General features: G+C 45.6%; 1 protein-coding gene across 6 annotated transcripts in view; it reads left to right on the top strand.

Moving 5' to 3' along the window:
• ESRRB (estrogen related receptor beta) overlaps window positions 1-24,494 on the top strand; it is a 304,059-nt gene extending 279,565 nt beyond the window's left edge. For 5 of the 6 annotated variants that reach the window (XM_053286429.1, XM_053286431.1, XM_053286427.1 and 2 more), the window contains 2 exons: window positions 13,133-13,402; window positions 20,060-24,494. In XM_053286429.1, coding sequence (XP_053142404.1) covers window positions 13,133-13,402; window positions 20,060-20,304 — 515 coding nt within the window. In that variant the 3' untranslated portion in view covers window positions 20,305-24,494. The remainder of the gene's footprint in view (window positions 1-13,132; window positions 13,403-20,059) is intronic. The other variant, XM_053286428.1, reaches the window with a different exon arrangement.
• Window positions 24,495-27,228: the final 2,734 nt, after the last annotated feature.

Genomic DNA, 27,228 nt, shown 5'->3' with positions numbered 1-27,228 from the left:
TTGTTGGATCAAATCAAAGCTCATTCTAATCAGCATTCTTGTCTCCATGCCCATAGGATGCTCACAAACTGGGCATGAGAGAGAGAGAGCCATTCCTTGACATTTGACCCTGGCTTCTGGCAGCTTCAGGGTATACTGTCTCGGAATCTGGTGCTTTCATTTTAGATGTAATCAAAGGTTGAGAGCATGCACAGCTCCCGAAGTTAGGTAGGATGCTTGTCCTACCCACTTAGCAATTGTCTGAACTGCCTTTCTGTGTGAAGAGGCCCTGAGTTGGCAGAGATGGTGCTGCAGCTGTGGGACAAGGGGCTTTCTGTCTATATAATGTACATGCATGCAATACATGATTATACATTCATTGTTGGGGGGTGGGGGACACTTTGTTCTGAATCCATAGCTAATAATGTTGACTGGGGATTCTTAGGGGATGGGAGAGAGATGGACAGAGCATTTCTCTCTGTTTACTCTCTCCACATATCTCTTTTGTAATCTGATTGTAATTGTAATTTTGTATGTCTCTTTTGTAACCTGTTTTCCAAACATAAAAGACCCTACGCATTTCTTTCTTCACAGAGAAAATGTCCCAACACTCTGATCATTTTAGCTGCCTTTTGCTCTACCTTTTCTAGCTCTAAGGTATATTTTTGAAAGAGGATAATCAAATTGCACAAAACATTCTAAATGTAGATGCACCACAGATTTATACAGTAGTGGTATGATACCTGCCACTTTATTTTCAGTTCTTTTCCTACTAATTCCTAACACTGAATTTGCCTTTTTCACTGCAGCAACACACTTAGATGACCTTTTCCAGTGAACTTTCTACTATGACCCAAGATCCTTTCCCTGGGTGGTTACTTCAAAAGTAGGGACCCTTTTGATGTATGTCACTGTCTGTTTGAGATGTTATCATCCTGCATAATTTGGAATCAGCCACACACTTGGTTTGCCTAACTTGCCTCCTTGTGGCTTCAGGAATTTATGACCAAGTTAACTAGCACGGATTTCGATTATGGCAGAGCTGTCCTGGCCCCGTGACTTTGCAGTTGCCTTTGCAGGCTAGAAAAGCCCCCTGCCTTTTGCGAGTGCTTCAGGCTGCAGCCTCAACACAAGGGTGAAGTTTGCTCACAATGAGGGGAAGGGAGAGTGGCCCCTCCACTGCCTAAGGGCAGGCAGGGAATCCACAACATGGAAGCAGGGGCAGCCCTTTCATGAGGCAAGGCGAGGAAGTCACCTCAAGCGGCAGTTTGCTGGGGCACCAGCAGGGCTCCTGCCGTTGCCATCTGAGCAGCTCTTTGGGACTGATCTGACCCTTGCAAGCTTTGCGAGGAGCACCTCTTTTCACACTCTTTACAAAGCTTTCAAGAAGCACAAGGAGAGAAGAGGGAGATGCTAGAAACCTTTCCTCCTCCCTGCTCCTCATGCTCGTTCAAAGAGTTGCTTTACAAAGGGAATCTTATCTCGGGTGCTGCAATTCCTTGGGCCACCCATGCCTGGAAGAAATGGAATGTGTCCCCACAATGCCTGGGCAACTTGAGACATGTCTTCTCTCTTTCTGCACTGCTCTGCAGTGGCTTCATTGCTCACTTGCACTGCAGCCTCAGAGATGAAGGAGAATTGCTCATGTGCCTAAGCCAGGGAAAGGATACTTCTTCTCATCGCAACACTATCCACAGATTGGCTATGTAGCCGCAGCTTGTCATTGGTCACAACAATATCCTTGCTGACGCTGTGATCCCTAACTAGCTAGGATCACGCAGTAAGACAGAAGATAAAGGAGCATCTGAGAAAGAGCAGAAAGGAAGGTTGACCGTAAACAGCCCCAAATAAATGAAAAATAAGAGACTTTAAGAGGCATTTTGCACGCGCACACACATGCACGTTCTTCTTGTTACCTTGCAAATGTTTGCAGACAATAATGTGGCTAAACCAAAATGGCAGTACAGATTCTTGAGGCAGTCAGCTGTATGTTTCCTTCTGTGACAGTCACCACAGTCTTCAGTGACAACCCCATATACATATACAACACCATACAACAGCTAGTTGGGTGTCAAGGGCATGAAAGCATGAATTCCAGTTGCTGGGACTTAATACAATAGAGAAACTTGTCTCCTCCTCTCCATACAGAGTAGGTGGGTAAGTGGTTCTGTGGTTTGGAGTTCCAGGTACAGCACTGAATATAGGAACACCTCCATGCTGTGAGTCCAGCAGCTGCTTCACATATTGCACAGGTTTTTACACCAGACAGGGAGCTGCAGCGAATTCTGGTCTCAGATGCATAAACCTGCTCATGTTTTCAAGAATGTGCTTGTGACATTTTCACTTTTTATTTTGGGTCACCTAAAAACATTCTCAGGCAGTTCGTATAATCATGATCCACACAGATCCTAACGCTCCACACAAGCAGCCTAGCCCAGGCCAGGCTGCCCTAGGCTGCTAGTGAGAACAGCCTTGTTATTTCTAACGCTGGGACTTTTTGCTTCAAATTGTGTATGTGTGTCTGATTCAAAATGGATTGAATTTATTATGTAACTAGCTGGGAAATAGGGATGGGCCCGGACCGGTCCGGAGGCCATTGAAAAAGCCTCCAGACCGGTCCAGACCTGGGCGGTTCGGTTCAGGTGGGGGGGGGTAGCTTTAAGAGCAGTGGGAGGGTTTACTTACCCCTCCCGCTGCTTTCTCACTCTGGTGCCATAATTCTAGGAGTAATTGGGGCGGCGGGATACCTCCCTGCCACCCCGTCCCCACTGTTGCTGAAAAAAACTCCCAGGAGTCCTTTGCGTGCACGCACGTCACAGAGACGTGAAGCACGCGCACAATGTCTCTGTGACGTGCACGCGCGCAAAGGACTCCTGGGAGTTTTTTCCAGCAACAGCACGGAAGGGGCGGCAGGGAGGTATCCTGCCGCCCCAATTACTCCTAGAATTACGGCACCAGAGCGGGAAAGCGGCAGGAGGGGTAAGTAAACCCTCCCGCCGCTTTTAAAGCTACCCCCCACCCCAGTGCCGGACCGCAGTTGGCGGTTCCGTGCACACCGCTACTGGGAAATTGCTGTTTCTTGACCGTTCTTATTCTGGCCAATGTAAACTCCTTCTTTTGCTAGGGCAGAATCCAGTGCAAAAGAACTTGCCTTAAAAGGTAAATGTGCTACATGGTAATGGCTCTCTAGTAGAACCAAACCTTTGGGAGTGCAGGTTGCTTGAGAAATGTGGCTTAACAAGAGGGTGCAATTACTTTGATCACAGAGTGAGGTGTTCAAGGGCTTCTGTTTTGCTGTCAGAAGCAGACCAGCACCTCGTTGCCTCTAGTGTAGTTGCTTTCTATCTGTGGAGTTGCCTGGCAAGAGTCAGCTTTGTAGCTCATCGCCCTGGTGGCCCAGACGCCTCTTCAGCTGTCCTCTTATTTCTTCTGGCACTCCTCCCCAGTGCTTTATCGATCCCTCCCTCCTACCCATCAGACCTCACACACGCACACACAACACGTGACAGCTGATTGGTATCTGTTAATTAATGTGGCCCGCGGCCTCTTTTCTATTCAGTGGCCTGATAAGGGAAATTGGATGTCCAAGGACTGCCGTGCCATTATCACCCCTTACCTCCTCTGGCAACACAAACACAAAACATGGTGTAGCGATAAATAAATACCACTAACCCATCCCTCTGCCCTCAGTTCCTTGGACTGAGATAGCTGAGACAGAAAAATAGAGCTCCCGAACAGTCGATACAGCAATCACCAGCTCTTTTGTTAATTGCTGAGTTGATAACAAGAGAAATCAAATGATCCTTGCAGTGACTGGCTCCTTTGGCCCACAGGCAGGCACATGAACAGAGAGGACTCTGGGAATAAAGGCATCCCACTGAGCATAAATCACAGCTAGTAGGATTGGAGCATCTGTGTCAAAGGTTAATGAGCTTAGAGAGAACCGTGGGGCAACAGCGAAGGCTTTGCACAAAAAGAAGAAAAAAAAGATGAGAATGATCTCTTCTGACATGTTGCAATTTTAGGTCACCCCCTGCTTGCATAGACAAGTGTACCTACTTGCTACTATGGGGTGAAAATGAACGGATCCTTACAGAAGGAGTAGGTGCATTCTGACTAGGCTAGGTCTGCATGCTATATATTTAGGATATGGTCCCTCGTGTTTGTATGTGCTGTGAGCCCCCCCCAAAATTCATGCATTCATGTATTATGGTCCACGACCAGCCACCACTTACTCAAGAAAATATTGGGAATGACCACAGTTGCCAGTGGCATGCCTGCCTGCTCCTTAAACAAACCAACCATCATCATCAATTTTATTACAGCCATTGGCCAGCAAAAATAGAAGTAACAAATATATCCAATACAACAATCAATAAACAATGCTAAAACACAATAAAACAAGATACAGTCATAATAAATTACTTAAAAACAATAAACAGCTCTCGCCAAAAAACAACAAAAAAAAAAACCCCACAAAAAACCACCCACCAATCAGAAGGGGCAATTTTCCCCATTTATTTTAGGCAAGAATTCTTCTGTGATACTTGATAATTTTGAGAGAGCATCTCAAGCTATAATTTTTTATCCTGGAAGTGCTCTTGTGCAACATACCCAGGAGTAAAACTGCAATAAGGGAAAGATGTATATATGTGTGTGAGTCAGATTGACGTGTACTAAATTGTTCCCAGTTTCTGGGCCTACTTGGTTCTGAATAGTTAGTAGATAAATATTTGGCTGATTAAGATTTGAGGGTGAAAATTGCCACACACCCCTGTGTTTTGCACCGAAACAAAACCCAACTCCTTGTTTCCTCTCCCACATTGGCTACAGTATCTGCTTTTATGTCTTTCCATGTGGACTGTGCCTTGCTTATCTTCCCGTTTCCTTTCCACCGCTTTCAGATTCTTCAGCTGGAGAGCATGGGCAGCATCCAGACTAAGTTAGTCATGGCCAATAGGGGTGGCGCTTTCATGAGGCAAGATGAGGCAGTTGCCTCAAGCAGCAGATTACTGGGGCATCAGCAGGGCAGCAGGATACCCCCTGCTGTCTCTGTCAGAGCAGCTCTTTGGGATGGATCCTCTCCCCACACTCCTGGCAAAGCTTGCAAGGAGCCTGAGGAGGCTGCTAGCAATTGTAGTGTTTGCAAAGAAAGACCAGCAGCCATTTTAGAAGAAAATAAACTCAAGAAGACTCCTCCCAAGGGAGGCAGTCCTTCCTTCCTTTAACCCAATCTCTTAAAATGGTAAACTTTTAACCCATTAAATGCTATACACTATTATGCCACATCCCCTTCTTCCATCTTTTCAACTTAAACCCCCTAAGAACCCTTTTAATTTAAAATTATTTTATGAAGGTAAATGTTTTCCAACCATTTATTTGGCATTTGTGTCTATCACAAACTAAGTCTCTGAGAGGTCTGACAAATCTCCCTGACTGGGTTTGTACTCCCATTCTGTTTTCCTTATCAGTCCCTCTTTCTTGGACTACTAGCTGAACTGGAGATGGCTGTTGTGGCAAACTATCTCCATCTGAAGTTGAAAAGTTCTGAAGATAAACACAATTCCAATGGAAACTGCCTCAGGGAGAATTTACAATATAAGATCTAGGTGTTGTAGATGAACAACACCTACTATTAGCTGAACTGGAGATGGCTGTTGTGGCAAACTATCTCCATCTGAAGTTGAAAAGTTCTGGAGATAAACACAATTCCAGTGGACACTGCCTCAGGGAGAATTTACAATATAAGATCTAGGTGTTGTAGCTTCTCCCTGCACAATTCCTAATGCTTGGAAACCTTGCATCCAAACTCTGTCCCCAGGAACCAACTTTGATAATAGTTGAACCCTGTGCCAGATATTGAAGTTATGCTGCTGCTGTTGCTTCTGCTCTGTGTCCTGTCATTGAAAGTCCTTCAGATCTGGCCACTTGAGTTGAAGCTTGCAAGGTGCCATTGGTAAGGGGGTTCTCAGCTGACACGCCATGAAAATTTCTGCCAAAGATCCCAAAGCAAGGGGAGTGGATCTATATGCCAAAAGAGCTAAATATGGATCATCTCCCTTTGTACTGCACATTCAACTTCCCCATTGCGTTGAGTGTAATAGGGGCTACTAGTACAATGTTCAAAGTCGTAAGTTTCTGCAAAAAGTTTGAAGCTGTCCGAGACATACTGAGGTCTGTTATCTGAAATAAGAAGTTCAGGAAACCCATGTCTAGCAAAAATAGCTTTCTGGGTTTTTGTATGACCTGAGGGGATGAAAAAAGTGAGTGAGCAAGGCAAGATCAATATACCTGGAAAATTAATCTGCAACATATGTATTCCCTTGACAGACAAACAGATCTGTAGCTACTTGCTGCCAGAGTGTCTGAGGTAGCTTTGCCAAAATTAATGGTTCAGGGCTCTGTTTTCTTTCTTAATACAGGTCTCACAATTGTCCACTAACGTTTTTATTTGCATACTCAGTCCAGACCACCAAACAGCCTGATGTGCTCTTACTCTGCACTTAGTAATACCTTGATGGCCTTTGTGAGTTTTATTTAGTATATACCTCTGAAGTTCTTTGGGGATGACAATATGCTGCCCTTTCATGAGCAAATAATCTATCAGGTGTAGGTCATTTCAGTCTGGCCAATAAAGTCTCACCACCAATAGAAGTAATTTCTAGGCACCCCATCCTTGTTGACATAAGTGAATTACTGTCTGACGTGTGGCATCCTGGCATCATGCCATGCAAAATTGCTGGAATCACACTTTCATTGCTGGAAGAGAAGTTTGAATGAAGTGAACATGAACTTTCAATTCTGTTGCCAAAGCTTGTTCTTCCTTTGACTGGTAGAAAAATAGGGGCACTGGAAAGTGCATCTGCCAGTATGAATGACTTTCCTGGTACATGAGAGAGGAGAGCTGGTCTTGTAGCAAGCATGACTTGTCCCCTTAGCTAAGCAGGGTCTGCCCTGGTTGCATATGAATGGGAGACTAGAAGTGTGAGCACTGTAAAATATTCACCTCAGGGGATGGAGCCGCTCTGGGAAGAGCAGAAGGTTTCAAGTTCCCTCCCTAGCTTCTCCAAGATAGGGCTGAGGGAGATTCCTGCCTGCAACCTTGGAGAAGCCACTGCCAGTCTGTGAAGACAATACTGAGCTAGATAAACCAATGGTCTGACTCAGTATATGGCAGCTTCCTATGTTCCTATGTTTCTATACTCATTGTTGAACAAAAATCTCAGAAGGCAAAGGTGAAATCTTAGAACTCTTGGAGATGTCATCCAGGCATTTTGAGCCAAGTAAGGTCACTAAAGGTTCATGATCAGTGTGTATAGTGAATTTTAATCCCACCAAATAAGATCTAAAATGTTCACAGGCCCAGGTAACAGCTAACATTCCTTTTCCACCTGGGCATAGTGCCACTCTGTGTCAGTAAGACAACCAGAAATGAATGTGACTGGACATTTCTCACCCCTGGTTGAATCTGACTAAGCACAGCTCTCAACCATATGAGGAAGCATCCAAAGCCACAATTGTTGGGTTCTTTTCAAAATACTGTGCCAAACCGAAGAAGACAGCAACAGTTGTTTACAGCTGTAAATGCACCTCTTTGTGCATAACCCCAGGCCAACAGAGCATCTCTGTGGATAAGTTCCTGGAAGGACTTTGTGACTTGTGCACATTTTGGTATAAGTTTTCCAATATAATTTGCCATTCCTAAAAACCAACATACTGCTGATACATCCAGAGGCTCTGGTAGATTTACAAGTGCAATAACCTTATCTGGATTGGGCTGGATTCCCTTGTCACTAATGATATGTCCTATAAACCTGAGGCTTGTTTCCCCAAATTTACATTTTTCATTCAGTGTGAGGCCCACTTGTTCAAAATGCACCTGTATTGCCCACAGGCTCTCGTCATGTTCCTGTTTGTTAGGGCCATAAACCAGAATATAATCTGCATGGCAAAGAACTGGAAATCCAGATACCAGTTGTGAGATTCTCTTTTGAAGTGCTCTGGGGCAGATGAAAGACCAAATGGAAAGCTGTTGAAACAACACCTGCCAAAGAGAGTAATGAAGGTAGTCAGTAGTAGCGATTCTTCTGCCAGGGGAGTTTGTCCAAACCCTGCTGCAGCACTAAGCTTTGAGAAAACCTTTGCACAAGATAATTGAGCCAATGTCTGGTCAACTGCTGGAAGCATGTGCCTTACCCTGCAAACATATTTGTTAAGTTTGGTGAGATTCACACAAGTGCGGATCTTTCCATCGGGCTTTGGCACCGTTACTAGTCCTGCACACCAGTCCATAGGTTCATCTACTGGGGAAATGACATCCATTTTTCCCATTCTGGCTAATTCATCTTTGACCTTAGTTTGGAAAGGCGTGGGGACCTGGTGCGGTGCTGTTAAGTGAAAAATTGGGACTACAACTAAATGTCAAGAAGACTAAACTAATGACGACGGGTACAGCAACCAGTCTCAGAACTGACAATGAAGACATTGAAGTGGTGGATAGTTTCTGCCTTTTAGGATCGACTGTCAACAGTAAAGGACCCAGCAGTCAAGAAATACGCCACAGACTAGCTCTTGGTAGGGCTGCAATGAAGGCCTTGGAAAGGATATTTAGATGCCATGACAATGGTTTTTCCTGTGACACTCTATGGATGCGAAAGCTGGACTCTGAAGAAGCAAGATAGAAAAAGCATTGGCGCTTTTGAACTTTGGTGCTGGAGAAGACTTTTGAGGATACTATGGATAGCCAGCAAAACAAACAAATGGATCATAGAACAAATCGATCCAGAATTTTCACTCGAGGCGCAAATGTCCAGGCCCAAACTATCATAGTTCGGACTCATCATGTGAAAACCCAGCTCCCTTGAGAAGTCCATAATGCTGGGAGATGTTGAAGGGAAGCGAAGAAGAGGACAACCAGCAGCAAGGTGGATGGACTCGATGACGACAGCAATGAATGAACCACTGATAGATCTTAAAGGCCAAGTTGAAGACAGATCATCCTAGAGAGAATCTATCTATGTGATCGCTAAGAGTCAACACCGATTTGATGGCACTTAATCAGTCAATCAATCAAGGTTGCCCAATCCTGTAAAAACATGAATATATCCATTAGGAATCTGTGTCATGTCTTGTGTAATGTAATGTTGTCAAGTCTCTGCACAAGTTGTAAGTGGTGTGGTGCAGGCAATCCCAACAGGGGTGTATTGAGGTCCTGTATCATATATACAGGACCTCAGTGATGATGTAGAACCCTCCCCTCTTTTTCCAGCATGACTTGAAACTATCCCAAAATGTAAAAGGGTTGTTATTGGCACCCTGAAACACTTTGGTTGAGGGAATTAAACATCCATCTTGGGATTGGTCATAGACTTTCATAGGAATGGCAGTAACTGCAGCTCTTGTACCACTTTTAAATTGAAATATTTTGCTATTCAAGTTGATACTGATATATATTATGATAACATTTGATCAATAGAGGATATAGAAGCTAAACAGATTCCACTGCTTCCTCATCACTGGCTTGTAAAATGTCTTCTTGAACCATTTGCAGATTGAGGAGTGTTCTGAAGACCGCTGCACAATTGCCTATTTTATGGCAATGCCTACATTCCACATCTTTTGCTGGCCTTTGTTGCCAAGTATGGGTAGATTTTCTCCCACAGTGCCCACACATTAAGAGGAGAGCTGGTCTTGTGGTAGCAAGCATGACTTGTCCCCATAGCTAAGCAGGGTCTGTCCTGGTTGCATCTGAATGGGAGACTTGATGTGTGAGCACTGCAAGATATTCCCCTCAGGCGATGAAGCCGCTCTGGGAAGAGCAGAAGGTTTCAAGTTCCCTCCCTGGCTTCTCCAAGATAGGGCTGAGAGAGATTCCTGCCTGCAGCCTTGGAGAAGCTGCTGCCAGTCTGTGAAGACAATACTGAGCTAGATAGACCAATGGTCTGACTCAGTATATGGCAGTTTCCTATGTTTCCTATGTTTCACATGCTTTCTCCGGAGTTTCTAACTGTCTGCTTTACTTTCCCAGATTCCATTAATGGTGATAGTTTAAGATGACCCTTGGATCTAACGATCTGATTCCCCTTTTTATCCTTGGCCTTTACAATGTCCACAGTATCAGATACCGTATTGTTTGTGGTAGTTGCCTGCAGATCCAGCTGTTGTTATGGTTCCATGAAGGCACACTCATGCAATGAAAGTAGCCAAAGTGAGATCAGGGTCCAACTGAAGTTGAGCTGACAGTTTTGTATCTTTTATGCCCACAACAATCCTGTCTCTTATAAGTTCCTCCTTGAGAGCTCCATAGTTACACTGCTCAGCTAAGGCATGCCCAGCAGTAAAAAAGACCTCTGCAGTTTCTCCTCGTTCCTGGCATCTTCTATTACCCCTTTCATATACTGTATGACATTTTGTCTCCCAGTGAATTAATTACCAAAAGCTTCTTTTACTTTCTTGTAATCTTTTTGGTCTTCCGTAGTGAGGGATAAACCACACAGAATATCCTCTGCAGGGTCTCCCATAGCACAAATAAGAGCGTTCACTTGGTGTACCTGTGATTTCTGCACTAAGCCAGAAACCATCCCTTACCTCTCGAATCTTCTAATCTAGATAAGCCAACTGCTTGAATTTTGAAAATCAAATTTCTGAAGATGGGCTATGTTTGTTAAAGGATCCATCACTTTCCAAACTTGTGTCCTTAAATTTTCACTTAGCTGTATCCTTCAGCAAACAATCTCAATCTCTCCTCTCCCCTCCCCACTACCCTTTTTTGTGGGTTGTTCTAATCATTCTTTCTTTGCTGACTCAAAGGAAGGCTCCCATTCTGACACCATGTAGTGTTTGCAAAGAAAGACCAGCAGCCGTTTTAGAAGAACACAAACTGCAGAAGAAGCCTCCCAGGAGAGGCAGTCCTTCCTTTATTTAACTCCACCTCCTAACATGTTAAACCTTTAAATGCTATACACTGTTATGCCTTTATTACCCAGAGTACCCAGAATGTTGGGGGCAATATGCTAAATCATTGTAAACCGCTTAGAGAGCTCCAGCTATAGAGCGGTATATAAATGTAAGTGCTATTGCTATTGCTATTGCTATTATAGGAAGGCATGCAGCCTTATGCAACCTTCCCTGCTCCCCATGCATTCTCAAGGGCCAGTTTTGAAAGGAGCTTGGCCTCCACTAGAAGTGTTGGACAAGGCAGCATTTGGTGCCAGCCACTCCATTGACTAAGCCCCACTGAAATGAATGGCACTTCATATTCGTCGTGTGAGTCTCATTAGTTTCAGCGATACTTGATCTGGATGCTGCCCCATATCTATTTTCTTTGCTAGTTGGGGGAACATAGCAGTTCTTCGCTGGGAACAGCAACAATCTAACTTGTTTCTGGTTCAGTTCCTTTTGGTGCCTCTTCAGACTTTCAGCGTTCAGTCTAGCATCCAAACTGTGTTCATGTTGTGGTGTGTGCTGTTTGTTCTGCTGGTCATGAAGTTATAGTAATTGTTGGAGGGTAATATATAAAGCTGGATTGTGTTTCATTGTGATTTAATGATCTCCTGAGGTAAAATGCTGCTTGTTTGATTGAGGTGAATTATCAAATACAGTTTAGAGGCATAAGGCTTTGTTAAAGTAAATGGACTACTCTGATTAAATGCTACAAAGCTAGTTGGTGTGAAATATATGTAAGCCTTACATTAACAACCAGCCATGTGATTCTAATCCTATTTTATGACAGTCAGTGTGAAAACCCAAGGATAATGACAACTTTAGAGTGTGTGTAAGGGCTACACAACTTTGGCCCTCCTGTCCTGCAGACGTTTATTTATTTATTTGATTCATATACCACCCCACCAAAATGGCTCAGGGCAGTTTACAATGTTGGACTACAAATCCCATCACCCTGACAAATCCCATCACCCCACATGGCCATTGTGGCTGGGGATGATTGGAGTTGTAGTCCCAAAACTACAACATGGAGGGCCAAAGTTGTGCAGCCCTGGTGTTTAGATCCCGTTTGGGAGCTAAACCACACCCCCACATCAGATGTTAGACTTGGGTGCATGGCTTAATGCTGTCTGGCATCAGATGCAGGGGCAGGGTTAGGGGGGACCACGGTGATGGCAGAACCCAGGCCGCCACTGGCCTCCCTCTGCAGCTGATTAAAGGTAAAGTGTGCTGTCAAGTCGGTGTCGACTCCTGGTGACCACAGAGCCCTGTGGTTGTCTTTGGTAGACTACAGGAGGGGTTTACCATTGCCTCCTCCAGCGCAATATGAGATTATCTCTTTCAGTACCTTCCTAAATCACTGCTGCCTGATATAGGTGTTTCCCATAGTCTGGGAAACATACCAGCGGGGATTTGAACTGGCAACCTCTGACTTGCTAGTCAAGTCATTTCCCCATTGGTGATTATCTATACATTTAATTTTCCTAGGCTTACCCGTTGCTAATCCCATGTGCGGCAGCTCTTGTGAGAGTTTGGGATAGCGACGGGACAGCTAGGAGGGGGGGAAATGGTGGCGGCAGCCAGCTAATTGGCCAGCAGGGAAACAAAATGCCAGAGAGTGGTGTTGCAGCCAGCGGGTGGGGGGGAAGAGGGCGGCCGGCTGGGAAGAAAACTTCAGCAATGGCAGCAGATGAGCAAAGGGGGGGGGGGGTACGGCGGTGGAGGCTGGCCTGGTGGGGAATTGGCAGTGGAGGCGGGTGGGGAAGAAAGGCAACGGTGAACTAGATGCTGCCACTGAATAGTTAGTGGTTGAAACTGAGGATTTTCGGAAGTGGCAGGGAAGAGAAGCGGTGGTGGGTGGGGAGGTGAAGCCTGGCTGCTGAGAGAGAACAAACTGGGAGGGTGGGGGTGGGAACGAACTGGGGAGGTGGGGGGAGAATGAAATGGGGCTGAAGGGGGGTGAGAGTCAGGGAGAACTAGGGGCACAGATGCTCTGCGACAGGTCAGCTAGTTTATTTTTATTTTTTTATGTAAACTGCTTTGAGATCTTTTGTTGAAAAGTAGTATATAAGTAGAAGTTGTATGTATGTATGTATGTATACAAGGGTAAGCCATCAGCAGTCCCTGCCAGTTTTGTAGACTTTGATGCTTACAGCAAGCAGTACTTCTACTTGTGTACGTAGGTTGACCTACCCTTCTCTTATCCTCCCAGGTTTTTCCAATCTTTCTCTGGGGGACCAGATGAGCCTATTGCAGAGTGCCTGGATGGAGATCCTCATCCTGGGTATTGTATACCGCTCTTTGCCCTATGAGGATAAACTGGTCTATGCCGAAGATTACATAATGGATGAGGAACACTCTCGCTTGACAGGGCTACTGGAGCTCTACCTGGCCATCCTGCAGCTGGTGCGCAGGTATAAGAAGCTGAAGGTTGAAAAGGAAGAGTTTGTCACACTCAAGGCCCTGGCTCTTGCCAATTCAGGTAAGGTCACGGTCATGGCCAGGTCACTAAGAACAATGTATGTGTGTGATGCAAATGGGAAGCTAGTTAATACAGTATATGGTATAGAATTAACAAGCTTTACATGTGGCCCAAATTAGGACTTTCTAGGCCTTAAGTGTTATGAAGGTAGGAAGAAGTGTATTTCAAATTTGACTGTGGAGTAAGGGTTGTCTTTTCATTTTCATATTCCCTGGAATTTTTAGCTTCCCTGTCAGCTTTCAAGCCAAATATTCCACAGTATGTAACCCAAGAATAATTTAGAGAGTTTGTGTAAATGAAACAAAAAAGGCAAAGGTGAAAACTATGTTGGTCCAGCTACTATAATTTTATTAGGTTTCTTGGGTTGCAAAGAAGTGGAGGCAGACTTAATTGTTGCTGTTGTTGATAAAAATGAATATCATCATCATCATCATCATCATCAGTTTCTCTGTGCGCAAAAAAATTTACAGTCATTCTCCTTGTAACAACATTATATTATAGGGCTTCTCCTTTTGAAGATGAAAAATGGAGGCTAAGAGAATATGATCTGACGAAAAGCTCATATATGCAATATAGATCCAGAGTTTATTCTCCATGATGGTTTCCCTGAGAGAATAGCCTTTGAGCTCTTGGAAAACTTACTTCCCCCGCAAATGATCTTCTCCTCGTTGCTGGGCAGGTGGATGGGCCGCCCAGACAATTGCCGGCTTCTGCCAGCAGCAGGGAAGTTTGGAGGCCGGGAGGCCACTGTAACTCCCGTAATGAACCACTCGAGTGCATAGTATATTATGAGGAGTCCTTCTTTGCCAGCTGGGAGGCTGCTTGTTTGTGAGAGCTGCACAGCACCGACACACAATCAGTTATCCTGAGCTAATCAGTTAGTCTGGGTTAAGTTTGCACTCTTAACCCTGGCTAACAGCTGGGGCTCCCTTGTAGGTTTGCCGCCACGCTGCCTCTAGGAGTCACATGGTTCCTGGCGGTTTTCACACACAGTCAAAGCCAAGCTGGGCTTCCCTAGCCCAGTTTTGCCTGTGCATGAGAACAGCCTCCCTGTCTCTCAAAACAAAGAACCCTTCTGTTGACTATTTTGGATCAGCCACACAGGTTTGAACATTGAGAGCATAGATCTCTTGAAATATGGGATATTGATGTTGGGGTGGGGGAGACAAGAAAATGGCGGCCATAGAAAAAAGAGGGAATTGGCCTGCTCAAGCTCCTAACTTATAGTGCAGCTATTCCCACGATCAGTAGAAAGCGGGCTAAGGGAGCCTAGCCCACTTTCTACTGATCGTGGGAACCAATGGGCTCACAGGTGAGCCCAGTGGTTCCAAGGCAGCTAGCCCGCCTAATTCTCCCTCCCCTTAAATGAGGTTAATGGAGCAAGCGCTCCGTTAACCTTGTTTGTTTGCTTGTGTGCCACTGTGGTGTGTGGCAACACACGAGTAGACCCCCGACCGGGAGGCCGCAGCCAGCCTCCTGGTCTCAGGGGCCTCTCCAGAATGCCCCACATGCTCATGCAGGGCATCCTGGAACTTCCGGAGACTGGGTGGTCCCCGATCCCCGCAGCCCCCACCGGCTGTGTGGCGGAGCTGGCAGCTGTGTGGGTGGCTGATCTGGATGCCCAGGGCTTGGAGGCTTCTTGTGTGCGGGGAGGGCGGGCTTAGCATGCTCTCCCTTGCACAAACCCTCCTGGCGCTTTGCACATGCGCCTCAGTAAGTATTTTGGAATCATAGCACCATAAAGTCAGGAGGCACGCAGAGACCATGGAGTCAACACTCTGCTGTGTAGCAGAATGATCTATTCACCACCATCCCGCCCCCTTCAAAGCCCCATCCGATCCAGACAACTGAGCCCTTACTTTCTCCCATGCTGCTTATGTTCATGAGCAACAGGAGAGAGCCATTTGTCCTGTTTGGTGCACAAGACACTTCAGTTGTAGGTAGAAACCCTCACAATCCAAGAATTTGGAAGGATGGGGCCCTACAGTGGCTGACATACTGCACAACAGCACATCAGCCTAGTAATCCTGCATGCATGCAAAGCGTGCAAAGGCACAAATTCAGCAAATGATGTTTCACAAGAGCAAGCTCATTAGAAATAATGGGCTTGCTTTTCTGTATTGTCATTTGCACAACATGCGTGCAATGTTACTAGGCAGGCATGTCATTGCACAACATATCAGCCATTATCTCCAGTAGTAGACCACGAAAGAATGCCGATGAGGCTCAGTTCCTGCTGGCCATGCCTTACTGTTGTGTGACTGCCCCTGTGCTACAAGCTCTCACTCCAAGCAATAGAAGCAGTTTTACGAACTTTATTGAGAAAGAGAGTGAGGCTGTTTCCACTATCACAGGAAAGTGGGCCAAAGGAGCTTAGCCTGCTTTCCAGTGCTTGTGGTACGCCAAAGGTGGCTAACCAGCCAAAAACACCCTCCCCTTAAATGAGGTTAACAGAGCAGGTGCTCCATTAACCTCATTTTGTTGCTTGTGTGTCACCGCGGTGGACAGCGACATATGAGTAGACCCCTGGCCGGGAGGCTGCAAGCAGCCTCCCAGGCTCAGGGGTCTCTCCAGGATGCCCTGCTCACTCACACGGGGCATCCTGGGACTTACGGGAGCCACACAGCCCCCGATCTCCGCTGCCCCTGCTGGCTCCATGATGGAGCCGGCATTTGTGTGGGCAGCTAATCCGGCTGCCCAAGGCTCCCTGCAGACCTCATTGAGGCACTTCACAGCAATCGTGTGAAGTGCCTCAGTGACTCACAGTCCTTAACCAGAGTTTTATTTGGGCCCTGACCCTCTTGCGTAGAACTCATTTTGGGAGGAAATCCTTCACCTTCTTGGCACTCATAGCCTCCAGGCTCACCTGGAGAAAGCGTTGAAGCCTTCCTTCACCTTCGTTCTCCCCAGCAGCCATAAAAATTCATCGTCATTGATTTTGTCATTAACAGTTTATCAGTGCCATTGACAGCAGCTCATGGAAGGATTGAAGGAAAAATTAACCCCTGCAATGTTGATTTCTTTTCTATATTCAGCTGCCAAATTTAGGTTCCTCTGAACACTTGCAAGTGCAAAGGGCTAAGATCTTGATGGAAGGGCAAGGGCAAGGCGACTGCCCCTATGAGTCCCTTTTGCTCTATGCACTTGCTTATCAACAGATCTTCTATATCACTGTTGTGTAAAAATTAGATGGGAAAGGCAATACAGGATGTACCTTAAGTATCCTCTTTCAGTGCCATTCCCTGCTACACACACACACACACACACACACACACACACACACACACACAGTTATGCAAAGTGGCCAAATCCCAATTTTTTAAAGACACAACTGCAGAATTATTGACTAAAGAATGGAGGTAGCTGTTGTTTCAACTTTCTAAATTTCTAAGGCCAAACAGAAAAAGTAACAATTTCAGATTATTGAATGCTAATATGACATGTTCACCAGGCCAATGGGCTGGAGGGAGGGAGGGAGGCTCTAGTTCATGATAGATGGCTGATGTAGTCCATCAGCCAAGCAACAGAATAAAGTGTGAGTGAGGCATCTCGGAATACCCTGCTAACAGAGCAAAGAGGCACCTTTTTCAAGTAGTGATTCTCTTATATTTAGCAAGGGGAGAGCAAGTGGGCCTTTCCACCCCAGCACAGCATCCCTCCAGTGGCTGATGCTGCTGTCTACCTTATGTGTTGTTGTTTTTTAAGATTGTGAGCCATTTGGGAACAGAGAGTTATCTTTAGTTATTATTGTTTTTCTGTGTAAACCTCTTTGAAAACTTAGGTTGAAAAGTGGTATATAAATATGTGCAGTAGTGGTAGTAGTAGTTATGGATGTGCATGGACCGCGGAGGTGTGGTCCAAACGCCGGGGTGTGTGTTGCTTTAAGGGCAGGGGGGTTGTATTTACCCCTCCCGCCGCTTTTCCTATCCAGCGCTTTTCCTCCCTGCCACCCCTGCCCCCTTGTTGCCTGCAAAACACGGAAGTAGCACCGCTGATGCACGCGCACGCTGCTGACGTCACACATGCTGCACGGCACACGTATGCATGGACGTTACTTCCGTGTTTTTCAGGCAACAAGGAGGCAGGGGTGGCAAGGAGGATGCTGCCGCCCCGAAGATTTTACTTTAAAATGGAGCGCCGGAGGGGGAAAAGTGGTGGGAGGGGTAAGTACACCCCCCCTTAAAGCAAACCCCACCCCCCGGGCGTTGGACCACCGGACCGGGCAATATGCGAACCGGTTCGCAGGCCTCCAACATGGCCTGCGGACCAGTTCGTGCACATCCCTAGTAGTAGTTTAGTGATGTTGGCCACATACCACAATGCAAAAACATATTTGCTTTGCATCTTTCTATCTATTTGAAATATTTCTATCCTACTCCTCCAGTGCAATACTGCTCAGGGCAGCTCATAAAAACATAGTGAACTGCCTTGAGTACGTCCCATTTTTCTGAAGTGCCTTTGCTCAACAGGCTGAATGTACAGCTATTGGCACCACTGAAATGGCTACTATCCATATGTGAAATTTCCTTTAGGTAAATCAGCCTCAGCATGAAGCATTGTGTTCTATGGTTAAACATTTTCCCCAGCCATTTAGCCAACTTGGTCCTCTCATTGGGCAGGATCCAGACCAAGTTCGTCATGACTAAGCACCATGGAAATACATGAGTCAACTTAGTCATGGCTAACTTAAGTCTCTTTAATTTCAGTGGTTGACATTTAGACTAATGCTATATTAGTGCAATGAACAAAGATGAGCCCACTCAAGAAGGTCACATAGCTGAATGAATGCTCAAAGTTGCACAGTCTCTTGTGGTCTTGGTCTCCTTGTGCAAGCACTGTGTTTGTGCAACCAGGATAGTGGATTGCTTTGTGTTTTTCCCTGCAGCACACTGATTGATGGGTTGATGATTGAGTGATTGCATTTTTATGCTGCCAGATTATTAAATCCCATGGGGATTTACAGAAAGCAAAAACAAAAAACAAGAAAAACCCACAAAAAACCCCAGATAACAATTAAAACCATTAAAATGAGCAAAGTATTTAGAACATTTTAAAACATACATACAAAGTTTGAAAATTTAAAATCTCAACTAAAGCCTGGTTAAACAGGTAGGACTTTAAAGCCTTCCTAAAGGTCACCAGAGATGCTGAGCTTCTTACTCCATCAGGGAGCATGTTCCAAAGCTCAGGGGCAACCAGAGGCGTATCTAGGGAAAATAGTGCCTAGGGCAAGCACTGAAATTGCGCCCCCTGTCCAAACATCTGACACCCATCTGATTCTCTGTACATAGTGCCAAACTGAATATGTGTACACTGACTTACATTATATTAATTTTTAATTTTTTTTAAAAAAAGTAATTTTAAAAAATTACCTGTAGCCCCTTCGGGGGGCTTCCTAAAGGCTGTGGAGGGGGGGTCTGCAAAGGTTTCCCCTCCCCTCTCTGGCCTCTAGGGCCTCGCAGGGACCATTTAAGCATGTGCGGTGGCCATTTTTTTAAAAAAAATTTAAATGGCCACTGAAAACAAAATGGCGACTGCGCATGCTCAAATGGCCTCTGCGAGGCCTGGCATGGCCTAGGGCCTCAGAGAGGCCATTTGAGCATGAGCGGTGGCCATTTTGTTTTCAGCAGCCATTTTAATTTTTTTTTAATTTTAGAAAAATGGCACCCCCCTTCAAGTGGCACCCGGGGCATGTGCCCTGCCTGCCCTACCCCTAGATACGCCCCTGGGGGCAACTATAGAGAAGGCCCGACCCTGAGATGTCACCAGACATGCAGGTGGACCTCCCCAGATGACGTTAACAAGTGATGAGGCTTGTACAAAAGCAGCCATTGAAGTCATACAAACAATCAAAAGCTGTGTTCTACCTGGGTTTGGGAGTTGTGTGTGCTCCCAATTTTTTTGGTTGTGTGGAAGCAAGGTGGGAGGGAAACCTGGGTAGAAGTAATTGTGTGGAAGCAAGGCAGAAGGAAAACCTGGGTAGCTTTTCTTCCTACCTTGCTTCCACACAACCACGTCTACCCAGGTTTTCTCCCTATCTTGCTTCCATACAACCCAAAAAATTGGGAGTGCACACAGTTCCCAAACCTGGGTAGAACACAGTTTTTGATTGTGTGAATGATCTCATTCTCTTAAATACCCTGGGCCATACATATATGGATGGAGGAGGAGGATTCACAACAGGAGGTGTGCTCCAAGTTACTTAATCATGCCCTGTAGCACCAGTGCCACACTAATTTGGAACATAAGCTCTCAACTTAACAGAACTTAATAGTCATGGAGGACAGGTCTATCAATGGCTCCTAGTCCGGTGGCTATAGGCTACCTCCAGCCTCAGAGACAAGATGCCGCTAAATACAGTTGCAGGGGAGCAACGGCAGGAGAGGGGGCAAGCCCTTACCCGCTGCCTGTGGGCTTCTCAGCAGCATCTGGTGGGCCACTAAATGCAACAGGATGCTGGACGAGATGGGCCTTGAGCCTGATCCAGCTGGGCTGTCCTTATGCTATGTTCTAACTAGCGTGTACAACCTCCTTGCACTAGTATAACATGTTTGCACCACCAAAGCACAGTGTGGATATCCACTGCTTAGGAAGCCATGCCCAACTTCATGTGCATCTTGCCCATTGTGCCTTTGTTTCCCCCGTCTGTCTCCACAGATTCAATGCACATAGAGGACATGGAGGCAGTGCAGAAACTGCAGGACCTCCTCCACGAAGCCCTTCAGGACTACGAGCTGAGCCAGCGCCACGAGGAGCCCCGGCGTGCCGGGAAGCTGCTGCTGACCCTGCCCCTCCTGCGGCAAACGGCCGCCAAGGCTGTCCAGCACTTCTACAGCATCAAACTGCAGGGCAAGGTCCCCATGCACAAACTCTTCCTAGAAATGCTCGAGGCCAAGGTCTGACAGGCCCAGCCCCACCACAGTGCCCAGGAAGCAAACTGGAAAGAGAGATGCGGCTGTGGAGCAAACTGCACAGAGGTGGCAGCTGGCTTTTATCTCCAATCATTTATTACGGAAGAATTATTTAATGTCCGTCGGGCAGCCCGCCAGCCTGTACGTCCATCCGAAGATTATTGTGTACAGAGGGGGAAACTCTTTTAATCAACATCACTCTTTATTTCTTTGTGGGAAATTCTAGAACAAGCTCTTGCACTTGCAGAGGGAGCCATTGGAGCCCCTGAGCAGTGATGCTCTTTGCACTATCCAGGGCAGCCGGTTCCTCTCCGTTTCTACCTTCTAGAGAAGGGATGTGGGGACTGAAGCAGGAAATGGTGGAAGCTAAGAGTTTATAACATCCATAGCATGGTGACGTGAGAGGAGATTGAAAAAAAAATGTGGGCATCAGTTGATCAGCAGCTTGATACCTTTCTTCAAAGCACAGGCCGATGGGACAGTTGCTTGTTTGGAGAGGTGCATCATGGGACCTCTCAAGTCCAAAATGGCTGCCTCTTATGCTCAAGTTACTCATAAAATATGTACATAGAGAGACCTTCCTTCCGACTGGGAAAGGCAGGCCAGACTGTGTAAGATATTCTGTCATCTTGTACAGTGTCTTTGCACCTGGCTTTCCCCCACCCATGTGCAATCACAACATTCCCAATGGCTACTAGAGAAGTTAGAGGCATGTCCTTGAGAAGTTGTTCTCATTCTCTGAGAGCATGCAGAGGGAAGGAGCCTGCCATTGTTGTCCCGGGGCTGCATTCCTTTGATAATCCTTTCATCTTCCTATATGTGGTGCTATTTAAAACCCCTCTACCTCCTTTCTTCCTTTCCCACTTGGCACAAATCCAGGGCTACAGGAAGCTCTCTGCCGTGAGCGAGCCCAAATAAAATGTTATCCCAAATGGGGGCATATCCCAGCCCCTCTGAACCAATGAATGTTGAGTTCTAAACCCAGATATTGAATATACTCAGAGTGAGAGCAAAGAGGGGGGGGAAACACCTCAGAAAGCTGCTGGGCTTGTGCCATGTTAAAAGAACAAAACCAAACCTCTTCAAGGAGATACTTAATCCTTGCTTCCTAAATACCTCCACTTTCTTCCTCAGATTTGGCAACACTCTCATTTAGGCCATTTGCTTGAATCTGGCCCAGGTTGGTAGCTTCTGGGAGTGGCAGCGGTGTTTAATTTGAGCCAGAGCTAGTTTTGACTGTCATGCTTCAGCCTTGATGCATGTGAAGTGCTAAGTAAGAGGATGCTCTGAGAATGGGCAGTGCATCTCCCTCACCACTGAGGTAACCACAGTCAGACTCCTGAGCTTAGAGGAATGGGGCTTCCAGGTAATAAAAAGACAACTCCCAGGTTGGCTGGGTTCTGACAACCCTCTCTCCTTAGAAATTAACCAATGAGGACTAAGCTCATTTCTTTTCTTCAGATCAGTTCCGAGGCACCACACAAGCACCGTCGGCAGTGGGTGACCTCCTTCATTTTGGGCATTTCAACAGGGTGCAAGTCTTCTCACAGTGCTTTTGGGATCTGACTGTCAGTTAAGGCAGCATTGGCCAAGGTGACCAAACAAGTGAGTATCACTTAGACTAGTCAAACCAGATGGGGAAACGGAACCAGCCAAAGCAATAAAGGGCATGGGTGGCAAATGCCAAGTGGCTTGCCAAATGGGTGCTGTGTATTCGACCATCTCCCAGGGGTTGTGAGAAGAACAGAGGGCACATCCTTTTGCTTCCCAATCACTTCCTTTCTAGTCCAAAGGTCTCTACAAAGAGAGGGAAAAGGGGGAGACCCAGTTGATTGTATAAAATGCCCTTGGGTGGCTGTGAGAGAAAGATGAAATTACACATTGTACCTGTGTAACCATCTCTGGATGCGTGTTGTACCACTGGGAGCTGTTTGAGCAGTCCCATCTGCATTTACATAGCAGATGCTTGATGTAACTTGTTTTGTTTTTGAATGGTGAGCAGTTGTGGGAGGCTGAGAGTCTGAGTGGAGGAATGGCGGAGGATGGGCTGCATAACCCTTTCCCCTCCAAATGCTTTTCTGCTCAAAATCACTTTCCACCCACCCACCCAAACCACTTTTTTTACCTGTGGTGGAAGAGATAAAGTACCCTTCCCCATCACTGTGGTGCACCCACTTTTTGTCAGAGTATTCCACCTGGCTGAACTCTCCCCGTTCTCCTACTAATGGTCATCTTTGTTCTCTGAGTCGTCAATCAGATATCTCTTCTTCACCAAGAAAAGATACAGAATTTAGCTGCCAATGGCCTGAGAAAGAATTCCTGCCTTCTCTGACACAGAAGGCTTAGGCACAGGTTCCTAGTAGGAGAACTCATTTATAGAAAGGAATCTTTCTCCATTGCAGCATTAGGAGAGAAAGTAAGGAGAAGCCTTGCTGGACAGAAGGGGGAAAGGCCAGTGCTGGAATTCTTAGAGTTCTCAGCCTAGAGAGGATACTAGGTTGTTGCTCATAGCTAGTAGCCGAAGGTCATTCTTATGCTGGCAGCTTGTAATAACAGAAGAATTGTCTTGCTGGATTTAATTAGACCAAAGGTCCATTTAGTTCAGCAATCAGTCTGCAAGAATGACCAATCAGATGTCTCTGGGAAACTTACGAGCAAGTCATAACACTGATAGTCTATTCCTGGTGACTGCCTATATTACTGGATAATCAAGGATACATTGTACAGGTGTTTATGTGCTCTGAAGTGATCAACTTTTCTTATCCAATTGCATCACTATTCTGTCAAGAGGGCAATGCTGATCCTGTTTCTCCATCACTCACTGTGCCATTTCAGGATCACCCAAACCTAGAGTTGCATCACTCTAAACTAAATGATTGGCCATAGCTCACATAACCCAGTGAATCTGATGACTGGAGCAATGCACTGAATTCCTGAATTGCTCTTCTGCAAGGGGGCTGCCGCTGCATGTTCAGAAATAACTTGATAGAACGTGTGCCTAAGGAGGGTTAATCACCACAGCAGCAACTTGGCAATCCTTTATGTTCTTATAGGGGAGGGGATGCCACTGGACAGCAGTAGATTTTTAGCAGGATGGAGACAGCCCTGGTTCCAAGCATTTGGAGCTAGAAAGTGTGGGTGTACAAAGACATGCTTTCTGCTTCACACCAATTTACACAATTCTGGGCATTTGAGGGTCAAAGACTCTGTAAGAAATGAACTCCTAGTACAAGCATGAGACTGACAACCACAGGCCTTGTACAACTGTAACTTCCATGGAGTAGGCAGTGTTGAAATCACGTCCCTTAATGCTAACCCCAGGATTAGTTTAGAACAAGGCATGCAGGTGAGTGCCTTCATTAGACTATAAGCATGAAGCTAGTCCCCCACGTCCTTCAAGGGAGCTGTAGCATCACACTTCTGCTCCGACCTGTAACCGGCAGTGTACTCTCTCCTTCCCAAGGCTTGGCTAGATAACATGCACAGGTAATGGTCTGCTGCTGCAAAATGCAACCCTCCCCATGTGACTCAGAGGCAACACATGCTGTTCAAATTCACATTCCTCTTTGGGAACAGAGGTCTCTGGCCTTTAGTGCAAACAAACAAACAAAACAAAAACTCCAACCAAACCAAGTTGGAGGGAAACAATTCAGATCAGTGGCAGGATACCCACTCCATTTGTATCTGAGAAATCATGGGCATTACTTTGAAGTGAAAATGTGAAGAAACTGTGAAACCACAACCAAACAGTATTGCTCTTGCCAAATAGGGGGGCGTTCTCTTCTCTTCATAACCAGACTGACTCATGCATTGGGAACTATTAAAACACATTTTTTGAAATCATGCTAACGAAGGCGACTGTCATGGAGAAAGACCCAAGAATGTAAATGGCTGAGCTTTTGGCCAGTTAGGACTGAGATGGAGTGTGTCCACCATGTAGCCACAAGCTACAAACAATCATGTGGCCAAAACACAGCCCTGCTCCTGTGGCTTGATGGTTATGAGAAGCCAAAAAGACAGAAAACCTGTGCAAACTATGCAGGGTGTCATAGTCCTGAGTGAAATAACCAGTATCTACTCAACTATTATCTGCTCCTGAAAAACTGTTAAATAACTAATTAAATAAATCGTATTCTTGTGGTACAGGTCATTTCGAACAAACTGAGAAATAAAACAAATGTACAAACAAATCCCACTGAGCTGATTTCTTGGGGGTATTCTGAAGCACCTCTTCACATCAACAAGTTTTTATACACACACACACACACACACAGTTTTCCTGTCCATTTTATTATACTTCATTAATAGGCATTAGCATGTCTCATGAAACCAGAAAGATCCAGCAACACTTTGATGCTGTACCCAGCCCAGCATCCCATATATCCAGCAGGGGTGTGTGAAATGTTGGGAGTCCAAACTGGACACAGATCTAAACATGTTGATCCAGATGATTTGGCTCAATTTGGACCTGAATTCACAGCCATCCAATTCAGGACCAAATCAAACTGACTCATCCATTTTGATTCAGATTTTGAATCTTCTGAGGAAGATTCTGAGGTGTTTCTTTGATGGCTATCAAAGAGCAGAAAGAAATATTAGATTTTAAAGTATGCCTGCATGGAAACCTGCATGGAATAGAGCTATTTCTCTATAATGTAGACCCTTCTAAAGGCCTACCATACTTTCAGTTTTTATCCCATTCTGCCAAGAAATAAAACTATTATAAGCGTATTAATGATTTTCCATAGAGGCAGCTTCTCTGCTCTGATTTTGACCACCATAAAACTCAAATCTCAAAATCAAAAGCACATACCCACCAGTGCTATTTCACCACCACAGGCATATCATCTGTGCAATTTTCATCCAGTTCTACCAAGAAATGAAAGTTTATAGCCATTTTCGTGATTTTCCATGATAATCTATGGGCAATGCTTCGGCTCAGAATTGAAGCAATCCCTCAGAATCAGGCAAAAGTGAAGTGCAATAGTTACCCAAAGTGCCAGAGCTAATTGACGCCTTCCAATCCAAAGTGCAGAAGTGATTTCTGAATTTACTTAATCTTTGTTAAGTTGCACAGCCCTAATAGCTGGTCCAAGTACGAATTTTCTTGGCATGAGAATGTTAGATCCTTCCCTGGAAATAAAGAGGGTTTCCCCCGCTGAAACCCAGGTTCAGTTTTGTAAAGTGCAAAAATTGGAACAGCAAACTTTAAAAAATAATAATTCTAGGACTGTCACCTGATTACCACATTTACCCAAATCTAAGATGAGGTTTCCCCCCAGTTCTCTCCTGTTAAATATGAGGGGGTTTTAACCTCTATCTTCTAAGACATCACCTTACATTCAGAGTCACCTTCTTTTTTGAGTAAATACAGTAAATAAAACTTTGTTTACTGACCATATGACTTTTAGTCACTTTATACCATTTGCACAGATTTGCATGTAGTTCAAAACAGTAAGTCAGAAGCAAGAAACTTGCATCCTTTGTTTTTAGGGGATGCATCCATGTGCCATAGTGGCCATCATCTTAGAAAAATCATTCTCTTCTGTGTGTGAAGGAAAGGGGAATGCCTCTTCTGGTGGTGCCTCCAACCAGCAATTGTATAAGTACTTGTGTCAAAAATAAGGTGGCTCATTTACTGCACAATGCAACGTGGGCAGCTGGGACACCACCCAATCTGTAGTGTCTTGTAAACACTATTGATGGATAGGGATTTGCATGAATCAAGATTCAACACATGATTTGGAACACATCTCAGCCCCTTTAAAATGGAGGAGAGCAGGTGCATACCTGCTGACCATGCAAACGGCCACAGCACATGCGTTAAAGCCATGTGCCAGCGTTGTGCAAGGGCAGCTGGGGGAGAGCGCCGCTGGGAGGAGCACTGCTGCTTCAGAAAGTGGTGGCGAGTGGCGGAGGAGCAGGTATGCCCCTGCTCTCCTTCATTTTAAAGAGGCTGGGGGGGGGGGTTGTTCCTAATTGAGTGTCATATCATGATTTGTGCACATCCCTATTGACGGCATTGTGCATCAGGGCACATCTACTCCAGTGGAAAGTTGTGCAAATGCAGTTGCATGACAAGATGCCCATGGGAAATAATGGGTGTCCTACTGTGCAACTATGTTTGCACAACTTTCGGCCAGCGTGGAGCTGCTATGGTGTGCAACTCCATAGGTGCTGTTTGCACAAATGCAGCCGTGCAGGTGGTGCTCCGACTGCCCACGTTGCATTACATGTGCTGCACAGCAAATATAACCCCACACATCGAATGTGATCCCTCTTTTTAAGTGCCTAATTAATTGTCACTTTTACTATGGACTAAACATTTTAAAAATGAATTAGTATGATCAATTAAACGTGGCCTCTTTAGAAAATACTGGCTGGCATACAGTGCACTAGAGTGCTGTAGCACAAATGCCTAGAATTGCGCAGATGCAGTTGAATGACACTATGGCCCTAGGGGACAGGGCCCTGCCTGGAAAGGTTTGCCATCTGCCGAGTGACACAAGGGCTTGTGGCAGGGGATCTCAAACTTGGGTCCCTAGATGTTGTTGGACTACGACTCCCATCATCCCCAGCCACAAGGGCCAAAGGGGATGATCAGAGTTATAATCCAACAATGTTTTGGAGCCCTAATTTGAGAACTACCAGTTTAGGGTTTGTCTGGCTCCTAACTCATGTTGCGGATTACCTGCTGTTTTATTTGGCCTGCTGTTTTGGGCTCATTATATATGACCGTTCTTGAATGCTATTTTTGCTAATCACTCGTGTGTCTTATTATGCGCTGGAAAGGCAGGATATTAATATGTTTAATAAATAAATGTTGCTATATACCAGGGAGGGGCAGAAAGTAGATCAAGGTTGGCTTGTAGATCTCTTGATCTGCAGCAGATCAACAAAGCCTACTGCCTCCCA

The sequence above is a fragment of the Hemicordylus capensis genome, chromosome 1, assembly GCF_027244095.1.
Source record: "Hemicordylus capensis ecotype Gifberg chromosome 1, rHemCap1.1.pri, whole genome shotgun sequence".
NCBI classification, from domain to species: Eukaryota; Metazoa; Chordata; class Lepidosauria; order Squamata; family Cordylidae; genus Hemicordylus; species Hemicordylus capensis.
Note: the sequence above shows the minus strand (reverse complement) of the source record. Positions and strands in the feature narration are given on the sequence as shown.